Source organism: Lynx canadensis, chromosome E2 (assembly GCF_007474595.2).
Source record: "Lynx canadensis isolate LIC74 chromosome E2, mLynCan4.pri.v2, whole genome shotgun sequence".
NCBI classification, from domain to species: Eukaryota; Metazoa; Chordata; class Mammalia; order Carnivora; family Felidae; genus Lynx; species Lynx canadensis.
In genome coordinates this window covers 12920616-12932479 of record NC_044317.1, presented here as the reverse complement: position 1 = coordinate 12932479, position 11864 = coordinate 12920616, and the positions used below count along the sequence as shown (strand labels likewise).

General features: G+C 57.1%; 2 protein-coding genes and 1 non-coding gene across 14 annotated transcripts; 2 read left to right on the top strand and 1 right to left on the bottom strand.

Annotated features, from left to right (window-relative positions):
• Positions 1 to 116: 116 nt before the first annotated feature.
• Positions 117 to 1435, top strand: EXOSC6 (exosome component 6). Its single transcript, XM_030299548.1, has one exon. The coding sequence runs from the start codon at positions 172 to 174 to the stop codon at positions 988 to 990; it is 819 nt and encodes a 272-aa protein (XP_030155408.1). The 5' UTR covers positions 117 to 171; the 3' UTR covers positions 991 to 1435.
• A 748-nt stretch (positions 1436 to 2183) lies between these two features.
• Positions 2184 to 9474, bottom strand: LOC115502979 (heterogeneous nuclear ribonucleoproteins C1/C2-like). Of its 12 annotated transcripts, none has more exons than XR_003965269.2 (7): positions 9035 to 9469; positions 8707 to 8785; positions 4841 to 6477; positions 4612 to 4760; positions 4314 to 4466; positions 3007 to 3992; positions 2184 to 2936 (listed from the first exon to the last, which is right to left on the bottom strand). XR_003965269.2 is itself a non-coding variant. In XM_030298880.2 (7 exons), exons 3-7 carry the CDS (start codon positions 5044 to 5046, stop codon positions 2874 to 2876), a joined length of 690 nt encoding a protein of 229 aa, XP_030154740.1. In that variant the 5' UTR covers positions 5047 to 6477; positions 8707 to 8785; positions 9035 to 9463; the 3' UTR covers positions 2184 to 2873. The 12 variants fall into 12 exon arrangements, 10 of the variants coding, with proteins under 10 accessions (XP_030154740.1, XP_030154739.1, XP_030154737.1 ...); XR_003965270.2 differs by having other exon boundaries at positions 2184 to 2912; XM_030298880.2 differs by having other exon boundaries at positions 2184 to 2912; positions 3850 to 3992; positions 9035 to 9463.
• On the top strand, positions 6290 to 6360 carry TRNAG-GCC. The gene has a single exon. It is a non-coding gene; the product is annotated as a tRNA-Gly (tRNA).
• Positions 9475 to 11864: the final 2390 nt, after the last annotated feature.

Below are 11864 nucleotides of genomic sequence, written 5' to 3'. Positions count from 1 at the left end.
CAGGGCATTGCTCCGCTCGCTATTCTCCCTCCAGGACGGCAGGGGGCGGTGCCGCGTCACCCGCCGCTATCCCGACAGACCCCGCGCGGGCGCGGGCCTTTAAGCGGGCGGAAGAGCCCTCGCGCGAGCCCAGGTCGGCGGGCGGAAGCGGCTCGCGCTCCAGGCACCGCCATGCCTGGGGACCACCGCCGTATCCGAGGGCCCGAGGAGTCCCAGCCGCCGCAGCTGTACGCGGCCGATGACGAGGAGGCGCCAGCAGCCCGCGACCCGACGCGGCTGCGGCCCGTGTATGCGCGCGCCGGGCTGCTGAGCCAGGCCAAGGGCTCGGCCTATCTGGAGGCGGGAGGCACCAAGGTGCTGTGCGCCGTGTCCGGCCCGCGCCAGGCCGAGGGCGGCGACCGCGGCGGCGGCCCGGCCGGGGCGGGCGGCGAGGCCCCGGCCGCGTTGCGCGGCCGCCTGCTTTGCGACTTCCGCCGTGCGCCCTTCGCCGGCCGCCGGCGCCGCGCGCCCCCGGGCGGCGGGGAGGAGCGAGAGCTGGCGCTGGCCCTGCAGGAGGCGCTGGAGCCGGCCGTGCGCCTGGGCCGCTACCCGCGCGCGCAGCTCGAGGTGTCAGCGCTGCTGCTGGAGGACGGTGGCTCGGCGCTGGCTGCCGCGCTCACGGCCGCCGCGCTCGCCCTGGCCGACGCGGGGGTCGAGATGTACGACCTGGTGGTGGGCTGCGGCCTGAGCCGCACGCCGGAGCCGGCGCCCACCTGGCTACTGGATCCCACGCGACTGGAGGAGGAGCACGCCGCCGCCGGCCTCACCGTGGCGCTCATGCCCGTGCTCAACCAGGTGGCCGGGCTGCTGGGCAGCGGGGAGGGCGGCCCGACCGAGAGCTGGGCCGAGGCAGTGCGTCTGGGCCTCGAGGGCTGCCACCGGCTCTATCCCGTACTGCAGCAGTGCTTGGTGCGGGCTGCCCGGCGGAGGAGCGCCGCCGCGCCGTCCTGAACCAGAAGCCTGAGCCACGACGGACGCCAAGGACCGAGCTGCCGCCATCCCCTAAAGGACCTGTGCCGACAGCTTCCAGACTGCGCCGAGCTGAGAACTCCGAGGCCAGAAAGGATCTGAGGAGGCGTGCACAGAACTGATGGCACTGGACAGCTGTGTTGCAACGATTTCATTAAAGAAACGTTTCTACTTGAGCCGGTGCTTCCCAGCTCCGACCAATTAGAGGAAACTTGGGAATGCGGCCTGACTCCCACGTTGAAAAAGACTTCAGCTGGACTGGCCTGGAAAACGGGGCTTGGAGCTCTTGTCTTGTCAGGGATGGACCCTATGCAGGCCAGCTAGTGACTCCCTTTTATAGAATTGGCCTGCTCTTGAGAGAGTGGACAGGGGGCTGTGCCTTGTCATTTATATCTGAGCTAAAACAAACTCCTTTATATCTGAAAAAGTCTTCTGTTGTGTTTCTTGTCAGTGGCGGACTTAACGGAGCAAGGCTCTTCTGAGCATGTAATGTGGTCTTGGGCCCCTGGTGTCAAGGGCTTGGGACAGCATTGTCATAAAGGTGTCCTGTTCCTTAGAGCAACATAAGCAGAAGAGACCGGCTGAAGGTGAAGGAGGTGCTGGGGTTGGTGTGGGGAAATGTGCTTTGAAGAAGGAGAGGCTGCCCCTTTGAGCACCATAGCGGCTGCTGCCGAGGTGTGGCACGAGTAGGGAGGGTTGTGTGGCCCCAGGAGCACTCTGGGTGCACTCTCTGGCCTCTGGTTTGGTGCTGGGCAAGACCAAAGCTCAGGGGTGGGTAGCAGAGAGGGGTTTGGCTCTGGGTGGAAGCCAGATCCCACCTTTCCTTGGCCGTGTGCAGAGCAGCACAGCCGGAGGCCTCCTGCACTGCTGGTAAGAAGTAGGGGTCCAGGCTGGCTTTGTTATCGTCTAGTCTTGGCTCCTGGGAGATGGCGGATAAACTGCCAGGAGTAAGAGCTTCTGGATGTTGGGAGACCAGGTGCAGCCTGGCCATTATTCCATATGGCAGAGCTGGCCTAGCTGAGTGACCACAAGAGTGGCATCTTCCCTGTGTGGCTCCTGTGCCCTGGCTTGGTAGGAGCTTCTGAATGTGCGTGTGTCCGGGGCTTGCTCAGCTTCTCCCGGAAGGCCTGACCTAAGGCAGCCAAAGGACCAGAATGAAGCTTGGAGACCATACCAAGAACCCCTGACCAGGGAAAAATACAAATTTTATTTTTCCCCTTTGACATTACAGCATTTCCAGAGCAGGTCTGAAATACACAGTGTCAAGCGAGAGACAAGATAGAAACAGGACATAAAAATGATACCCCTGTTATGAATGAGGGCTTTATAGGGTGGGTGGGCAGTCTGGAACCAAAGGTGGGTTATGTGGGACACACACCGAGGAGCTTAAAGACCGGAAGGGACTGTAGAACTTGAGTGGATCTTCCTGTGCATCACTGGAACTGGGAAAGCGGGGCTGGTGGCTGCAGGACGCTCCACACTTGGAACTGGCAGGACCTGGAGAGGAGGGAAAAGCAGCCAAAGCAGTGCTTGCAGTCAGAGGGGCTGAGGCGCTCCCAAGGCAGGGGCCTGTTCAGCTGCCCCTTGCAAGACTGGGCCTCAGCCTCATGAGGATGGCGAGCATGTGCTAGGCAGTTGCAGGCCTCCCTCTCAGCCCCCCGACTATCTGGAAGCTTGGCCTCCAAAGCAAAAGCCACCATTACGGAGAGACTTCCCTGCTGGTGCGGCTGAGCCAAGCCTCCACTTCATTGTCCTCATTCCAAAATGGGTGCCTCTGGTTGCACAGGTGCCACCAGGACGCCTTCCAGAAATCATACGAGGCAAGGAAGGAAGCCTGGGAAGGAGCCGGGAGGGGTTCCACTCTTCTATTGACTGCTTTCCTGGTCTGATGCATGATTCTTCACCTGTAGAAAGACAGAAGCAGGACTCTGGCCAGGAGGAGTGAGAGCCATGGGGTGTCTGGGAAGGGGAGGTCTGTCTGCCAACATCTCCCCTCACCCCCACATCTCTTTCTGGGCAGCTTGGGCAGCTCAGTGCTCCTCAAGATTCTTCTAGAGGACTGGGAACCCAGAACCCCTAGACAAAACAAACATTCCCTTCCTCTAGCCCAGTCTTTCCCCAGATGTGACTCAGGCCTGGGCAATAGTAATGGCCCTCCAGAGCCCAGCAGTTGGAGGGGCAAAGCTAGACAGGTGGAGGAAGGGAAGTTCATTACTGCCAGCCCCTGCACCGGCATCCTGGGCCCTGTTGAGATGGCCCAAACAAACCCGGGGCTTGGCCTATCTCAGGGACTACCAATAAGGGAGGAGGATATGGTAGGTCAGGGAACATTTGGGCCCTTTGATGTTGCACGAAGGGCTCTTATCAGACTCAGGTTGGATGTTCTCCATCCGGGAAGGTCCATGTGCCACAGCTTCCCCGGGGAGCACGGTACAATATAAGATGTGGGGGCAGGGAAAAGGCAGAAATCGGTTTTAACAAGTTTGCCAGGTGGTTCTCAGGCAAGGGGTGTGGGGCCATGAGGCACAGCTGTGATGTCTGTGGTGCTCAAAGCCCGCCTCCTGGCTTCCTGGAGAAGATGGTATTTCAGCCCAGAACTGGCCCAGCTGCCTGGCTGTGTTCCCTAGTCCAGCTGAGCTCATCAAGCCCGAGTTGAGAGTGGGAGACAACGCAGTGCAGGGCCCATGTTCTGGGGCTTGCCTGCGGTAGAAGTCCTGTGTCTCCCCTCAACCACCACTGTGGGCTCCCGCACAAACCCGAGTCTCTCCCTTGTTCACAGGGAGGCCACAAGGACTCAAACGCAGGGAGGGTGAGGATGAGGGGAGGTGCCGGGCCACTCACTGCCTCCTCTGGGTCTGTGCTGTCCTCGGGGCTGTCTGCTTCTGGATGGGGCCTCTGGCCCCTGGGCTCCTGCTTGGCTTCAGTGTTTCTGCATGAGGATCTCTTACTCACCAGGGCCCTGTTTTCTTCACTGGCCTCTGACCCTGTTCAGGGACAGTCGCCAGTTAGTGGCCAGGTTTGGAGGTCCCGGCTGATCTCAGAGAGGCTGCTTGGTGCCCGGCACTGATCTAGGGTGCCTAGGGCTTGAGACGACAAGATGGGGGTGGACTGGGACACTGTTCTGCCCCCAGACAGCTGCTGAGTGGTGGGGGGAAGGTCCTAGAGCAACCTTGAAGCCATAGGGTCTTCAGCCATGGGGACAACCAGACCCTGGGGAGGGCAGGAAGGAGCCCTGCAGATGGAAAGCAGGATGCCAGGTGCCATGCCCCCCGGCACCTTCAGCAGTGGGCAAAGCTGGAGCTCACTTGGAGTGCAGGCTGGGCCCCCAGTTGGAGGTGCGTGACCCAGAAGCTGGTCCCTCTGCTGGTCCATGCGCTCCAGAGTCTCCAACAGACGGTCCACCTGGGCTTTGATCTGGCTTAGCTCCCCCCTGATGGAGTGCAGCTCCTCGGTCTGGACTGTGTGGAGAGGGGCCGGAGCTGGTGTCCCACGGCCCCGGAGGCAGAGGGCATGGCTGCCCATGCTCCCGGGCCTGCCCTCACTGCCGAGGTCCTCCCAGCTCTTTCCTAGCCCTGCAGGTGAAGGCTCTGCCCCTTCACTCACGCTTTATTTGCTCTTGGGGCAGGTGGCTCTTCCTGGGGCCCTTGTGGGGACTGCAGCTGCTCTTGATCCCCATGCCCACCTGGGTCCTCCGGATCTTGACAGGCACGCGGTTAATGAGTGGAGGGATTCTTTGGCATTCATACACACTACTGGGACAGGATAGAGAGGGAGTCAGGCCAACCAGCCCCACCTGTTTACCCAGAGGACCAACGGGGCAAGACCCACCTACCGGTAGGGGACATCTTCCCTGTACAGCTTGTAGTCCAGGTCATAGTTACTGCTGCTGCAACAGAGACAAATGGGGAAGGGGTCACTCTCCATGGCCAGAGTCCTTTCCCAGACCCATTTAACTTGAAGAAACTGAGGTGTGCAACTTTTCCTTAGAATCCCAGAATTCTCCATTGGAAGAGGCCTTAGGGACTTGACCAAGGCCATTTTGAGAGAACACAGCAAACCAGCTTCCCCATGTCTGGCCTCTAATAAGGGGTATCTGTCAGGTGGCCCCAGTGGGCAGGAGGGGTCAATCGCCTGCAGCCTTCTGGCCGGCCAGATCAGGGCTCTCCAAAAGTTCCTCTGCCTGACCCAGGAACAGCTGATGTTCTGGATCGTAGTCTGGCAAAGGATGAAAGGAAAGAGTTAAGTCAGGGCCCAAAGCCACAGTGGGGGTGTGAGAGCCTTTAATCCTTGGTTGGGATTGCCAGGATGTGGCCCAGCACTGACTGGCAGGGCCAGCCAGGCAGGATTAAGGCTGTGGCCAGGCCGCCTTCCTCTTTGCTCCAGTCCTTGGGAGAGAGCAGGAGTCTGGAAAGTCCCAGACTCTCGTTGCCCGGCCTTTCCCCCTTCTCTCATGTACCATGCATCTCCAGGCAGGGAATTGGTGCCTAGGAGGGATGTGGAGATGGGTGCAAAGAGAATTAAGCACCTGACTGGGCAGGGAGGCTCTGTGGGGACACAGCTACAGGAGCTTCGGTTGCCATCTGCACCCGGGGCTGGAACGGGGGATAAGGATCAGGGGAGGGGATGCACGCGGCAGCAATACAGCTTCTAAAACAACTTTCTGGTGCTGTGCGTCCCCAGCTCAGGCCCAGCCCACGAGGGGCGAGGCCTGTAAGGCTACTGGGTCAGAATGGAGGACGTTGGGGGCGAGGGGAGGGAGTTCGCCTTCATCCTGAGACGCCCCACAGGCCGGTTAGTGAAATTTCCGGCCATCCTCGCCTCCGCTTTCTGGCTTCAGGAGATCTGGACGGGCGGCCTGGACACAGCAGGGATGCCGATTGCTGATTCCGGTGGTGGGAGGATCGTCCTTGGAGAAAGGAGAAAGTGACAGCGGCGCGCCAGGAGGGCGCGTGCGCAGCCCCGGGGGTCGGGCTAGAGGTGGGTGGGGGTCCCGCGCCCAGCGCCCAGCGCAGCCTCGGGAGGGCTTGGAACCAGCCAGCGGGAGGGCTTGGGGGCTTGGGGACTTGGGGGCTTGGGGGCTAGGACGCTAGGACAGAACTGAAGCTGATGCGTCTCCGCTGGGCGCCACTGCTCAGGGAAAATTCTCCCTTCTGGATCCTTTTGGATTGGCTGGAGAGCTCCGCCCCCTCGGACCGGACGGAAACGTTGACGGAGAGCAGACATAGTGCTGAAGCCTGTGGCTGACCACCTGAGTCTCCGCGGCAAACAGTTCTTCGTAGCAGCATTGGTGGTTCAGTGGTAGAATTCTCGCCTGCCACGCGGGAGGCCCGGGTTCGATTCCCGGCCAATGCAATGGTTTGACTTTTTCCTCCCTTCCATTTTTTTTTCTTACAACTTTTTGACGTAGTCAAAAATGAATGGTGTAGGAATGATATTTCATTGACTGCTTAGCACAGACTGGAGAGCAGCCTGAGTTGAAACACACACAGGATGGGTTTGGGAATTAGATGTTAGGCTACATGCGCCCCACAGCCGTGCTTGCTGCAGTTACGGGGTCCCTCTTGGCCTGAAGGAAGGTGGGCTCTGGTGCCGGCCCTCCTACCCTCATCCCACCCCATGCCACCCCTCAGTCATCAGCCAGGGCTGATGGCAACTGCCCTTGAGTCTTTTCCCCCAAGGGGCAGTGGCCTGGTCACATGGCTTCTCCGTGCTCTGTCCTCTGGTCTGGGTTAATTGCTACAGTCTGCAAGTCCGGGCTTCCCACAAAAGGAGAAATAGAACACTCCTTCAGAACGGTGCTGTGGGCAGAGGTCAAACCACCTGTGTCCGCGGGGACTTGGGACAATCCTTACACCACAGGCCTTTCCCTACAGGTTGAAAAATTCCATTTGGAGGCTCAGGTCACATGTCCTGGACTTGACTAGTTCTCACAGACAGGTCATCCAGCAGCTCAGCGGCTGCCAGAACCACATCCCCAACCTGTCATTCCTCTGGGCACCATCCTAAGGCCCAGAGCCACAGTCCCAGCGGCCCACCCACTGCTGCCCTGGACCCAGGCGGCTCCAGTGACAGCCCCCCACCCCCCACCCCCACCCCGCAAAATGCTTCATTCTCCCTACTGGAGTCCCTACTGGGGATGTGTGACTTAAGGAGGTCACCCCTGCCCCCAGCCTTGAAGGCGGGGTCCCCTCTGAATGGAGTCCGAGCCCCTGCCGGGCAGCTGCCATTACGCCCCATTGCCTCCCTATTCCTGCACCTGCACCCTTCAGAAGTCTGGCAGAAGCAGGTCAGAGCAGGCTGGGAAGGTAGTGGGGGAGGACAGGAAATCCGAAGGTGACAAAGCGAAGAACTGAGGCCCTTAGGGGCAATGGGGTTGATTCCCATGGTCAGTTTGGGGTGTGAAGGAGGCCTCAAAAGTGGCCTCAAAAGTGGCCACGGTAAAAAAGCACATGAGAGAACTACGGCAGAGAACCACTTTGCTCCTATCAGACAGTGATAATTACCAAACCCCCAGAATCACATGAGATGCAAGGCAAACCAACACCACATATGCAGTTCTGCTCCACTGAAGAGATGCGAGTTTAAAAAACCGCATTACCTGTGAGCACACACCTACTCATCAGCCCCAAACAAACGCGGTGCAAAAGCCACCCACGCCGGCACACTCACAGGGTGACACAGACCTTCAGGCTGACACTGACAGGGAGAGATTTGGTTTAATCTCTCTCAAGGTCAACCTGGAGGTTCAGGGACTTCTCAGATCAGCCCCCAGCCCAACTCCGCCATCTCCTTTCCAGGAAGATGAGGCAAGGTGAAACCCAAAAGAGACTGGAAACTTTGGCCCCAGGGGATTTACACACTGCTGTTCCTAACAGCAAACACCTGCCCCACTGCCTCCTCCACCGCAAGACAGAAACCACCCAAATGCCTGCAGGAGGGCCAGGAGCTGAGTGAGGCCATCACAGATGCCCAGCTGAGGGGACACTCGTTACGCCTGTGAAAAGGGCACGTTAGCTGGCAGAACGTGGCAAGCTCCTTTCTGAAAATGTTTAAAGATTTCTTAACATTATCCTCTTTTTTTTTTTTTTTTTAATGTTTATTTTGTTATTGTTGGGAGAGAGAGAGCAAGCATGAGTTGGGGAAGGGCAGAGAGAAAGGGAAACCAAGAATCTGAAGCAGGCTCCATGCTGTCAGCACAGAGCCTGACTTCGGGTTCAAATTCACAAACCCTGAGATCAAGACCTGAGCCGAAGTCAGATGGTTAACCGACTGAGCCGCCCAGGCACCCCTTAACATTTTCTTACACTTCCCAAGTTTGGGGCAAGATTTCATCCAGGGAAGTTCCCATTTGCTACTTCCCAAATATCTGTACCTGGAAAAAGCCCCCAAGCACCATGAAGGTGGGGATCCCCTGGGAGGACCCATGCCCCCTGGCTCCAGGTGGGAGGAGGGGGCATCCTGCCTCAGTCAGCAGGTGGTGCTGGGTGACATCAGGATTGAGAAGCCTTGGAATGAACGGGTCATCTCCTTCAGTTTATGGACAAAAGCTGAGGCCGAGTGAGAAGGAACCCCCAGGTGCCTCAGTGAGTTCCCTGAGCTGGCCTCCTGAGCTCCTTGTTCCATCCCAGGGGGACCCAGAGCCCCAGACAAGCCCGCAAGCAGCCCCCCTCCCCTGCGGACAACCCTGGACAGACTCACCAGGAGATGGCTGTGCCCTGCTGCCTCTTCTGGCCTGGCTGGGTGGGGCCGGGTCTGGGCTCTCCAGCCATGTCTAAATCTGAAGGGAGAAAGAGCAGGGCAGAGCATAAGAGGAGGGAGGGAGGGGTGCAGAGGAAGGGCCCAAGTGCACAGGGGCTTCACTCACTTCCAGACTGGCCCTCCCTGCTCCTCAGCCCCCAGGCAGTGGGTATGGTCCCCTGAGTGGCCCCGAGACACGGGGCAGCAGAGTGGGCAGCCTGGCCTGGCCTCCTTCACACCCCGAACCCACCATGGCAATCAACCCCATTGCCTATGCCCTTGGTGGTACCATCAAAAGGCAGGAGGGACGATATCCCTGGTCTTCGTGTCCTCTGGGGAGACACCTAGCCCTGGCCAGAGACAGTTTTCGAGTGTCCTGCTGCCTGTCTGCCTGCCCACTTGCCTGCCTGCTCCCGGCCCACGCACCGCAGCTGCCTGTGGGCTAAGCCCCTGGGTCGGAGATGGTCGCGGTGGCTCTAAGTGAGAAGCAAAGCCAGCAGCTGGCCTGCTCTGGGGAACAAACACCCCACTGCCCTCTGTCGGTGGGGGAGGCAAGAGTCGGCCGATCCCATGTAGGGGAGGACTGAGATGGGTCTGTGTGCCAGTCACCGCAGATCTTCTAGTTTCTGGGCTCCTCTCCTTGGCTGTTCACCACTGGAGAAAGCAGCTCTTCCACAGTGGGAGAGGGAGGGGACTCCTGCGTACCCTCACTCGGTGCTCAGGGCCTGGCCCTAAGTAAGTGCCACTTGATGTCTGCAGAATTCATGAATGGAAGTCCATGAAATCGATTCTGTTTTTTTTTTTTTTGGGGGGGGGGGTTGGATCAGACCCCAGAGTTTCGCTTGTGACTTCAAGGCCCCTCCCCTGAGCCCAACCCCTTTCTTCCTCTGTCTGTGGTCCACTGTGGCTGCCAAGATGGTAACAAATGGGAGCCTTCTCATTTTCCTGTTCTCAAGACTTCATGCAACACAAGAGCCAAGAGCACTTACTCAGCACCTGCTTGCTTGCCGTGGAGAACAGGAGACTGTCTCTGAGGCACTGATGATCCAGACTGTGTGTTTAATTAGGAAGAAGTTGGAATTTATCACCCCCACCTTAGTCTTCTTCTTCCATTCATGGTTCTGATTCATCCACTCAAGGACACATTACCCAAATGTCCATGTACCAAGGTGAACGCCTGTACTTTGTCTCGTCTGGCTTTCTGTGTCTATTCCTTTGGTATATCTATTTTTTTTAATTTATTTTTGAGAGAGAGAGACAGAACATGAGCGAGGGAGGGGCAGAGAGAGCCGAAGATGCAGAATCCAAAGCAGAATCCAGGTCCCGAGCTGTCAGCTCGAACTCATGAACCGTGAGATCATGACCTGAGGTGAAGTCGGATGCTTAACCGACTGAGCCAACCAGGCACCCAGTGACGTATCTTAATACCCCTGGTCACTTTCACATTTGCAATGTCCACCGGGGACAGAAAATCACACGCATGTCCACCACACAGGGCAGAGGCACTTAGAAATTCCTGATGTGCCCAAGATAGAAGGCACAGCATTAATATAAATTCATCATTCTCTTTGGGCTAAACATCATCACTATCCCCTAAAAATGAGAATACTGAGTAGGATGTGATTGCACAGAAATGAGAGAATGCAGAAACCTGCATCATTCTCCTGGGGCCCTGATCATAGGACCCAGCTTTGGGGGAAAAACCATTCAATGGCTACCAGATTGCCAGTGATGAGTCAATTATCACAAGGGGGCTAGTGGAGTGTCTGGGAAGTTCACCACCTATGGCAAACCATGTCCACATGTGTAATGGGCATCTTCCTGAGCACCTATCACCTACAGCCCAGAGCAGGTAAGCCTGGTTATGGCTGGCCCCACCCCCATTCAAGGGCTGTATCGTCAAGATTCCCCAGAGAAACAGAACCGATAGGATGTATACACAGAAAGAAAGAGATTTATCATAAGGAATTGGCTGACAAATCTCAAGATTGGCAGTCGGCAAACTGCAGACCCATGAGAGATAATGGCATAGTTCCAGTCCAAAGACCAACAAGTCTGAGACCTAGAAGAGTCAGTTTCAGTTCAAGTCTGAAGGCAGGAAGAAAGAAAACTGATGTCCCAGCTCAATGGCGGTCAGGTAGGAAGAGTTCCCTCTTACTCTTGGGAAGTAAATCTTTTCATTCTATTCAAGCCTTCTATGAGGCCCACCCACATCCGCTTTACTGCATCAACCCCTTCAAATGTTGATCTCGTCCCAAAACACTCTTAATGGGGTACCTGGGTGGCTCAGTTGGTTAAGCGTCAGACTCTGGCTCAGGTCATGATCTTGCGGTTTGTGAGGTCAAGCCCTGCGTCAGACTCTGGGCTGACAGCTTGCTCAGAGCCTGGAGCCTGTTCTGGATTCTGTCTCCCTTTCTCTCCGCCCCTCTGCCGCTCACACTTTGTCTCTGTCTCTCTCAAAAATAAACAAACACTAAAAAATAAAAAATAAAAAACAAAACAAAAACACTCTTAGAGACTCACCCAAAATAATATTTGGCCAAATCTCTGTGCACCCCATGGCCCTAAGTGAGACACAAACTTAATCATCACAGGGACCAAGCACCAGGAAACAGGGTGGAGGTCTTTGTTCTACATTCATCTCTCATAAAGACCCCGGGACAGGTTTCCTGGGGGACATGCCCTCTTACATTCCCCCGGGGGCTGTGAGAGCCTGATTCATGGAACTCGGGACAGATAGTTCATGAACAGAAGTCATAATGAGTGACCGCAGATGACACAAGGGCAGGGGAGGTCAGCAGTCAGATGGGAAGGAAGCAGAAGACAGAAACAGACCAAGTGGATGGAAGGACTAGAATGAGGAAAAGGGAGAGAAGCAGAAGGGGGTGGACATCCTGGACAACTGGTCTCCAGGGTTCCCTGAGCCGACTCCCTGATGTGCCCACTCTGACCTCATCAAATGGGCGCAAAGTAGTTCACTTATTTTCATAGGGCTCCCAGGAAGGAAAGGGTCGCCGTGTCATCCCCAATGCTAGAATGTTGCAACCAGCGGCCAGAAGTGATTGAAATTAACCATCTGCCAGATGGGGCTGCATCTTCACACCCAGCACCTCACCCAA

What these genes read in the sequence shown, in the direction of transcription:
- EXOSC6 (XM_030299548.1), top strand. Translation starts at nt 172, where the DNA reads ATGCCTGGGGACCACCGCCGTATCCGAGGGCCCGAGGAGTCCCAGCCG.
- LOC115502979 (XM_032591373.1), bottom strand. Translation starts at nt 5,046, where the DNA reads ATGGCCTTGGTCAAGTCCCTAAGGCCTCTTCCAATGGAGAATTCTGGG. An exon ending in AGGGAAGATGTCCCCTACCG is followed by an intron (nt 4,761 to 4,840) that starts GTAGGTGGGTCT and finishes ATCCTGTCCCAG; the next exon opens with TAGTGTGTATGAATGCCAAA. An exon ending in GCCCCAAGAGCAAATAAAGC is followed by an intron (nt 4,467 to 4,611) that starts GTGAGTGAAGGG and finishes CTCTCCACACAG; the next exon opens with TCCAGACCGAGGAGCTGCAC.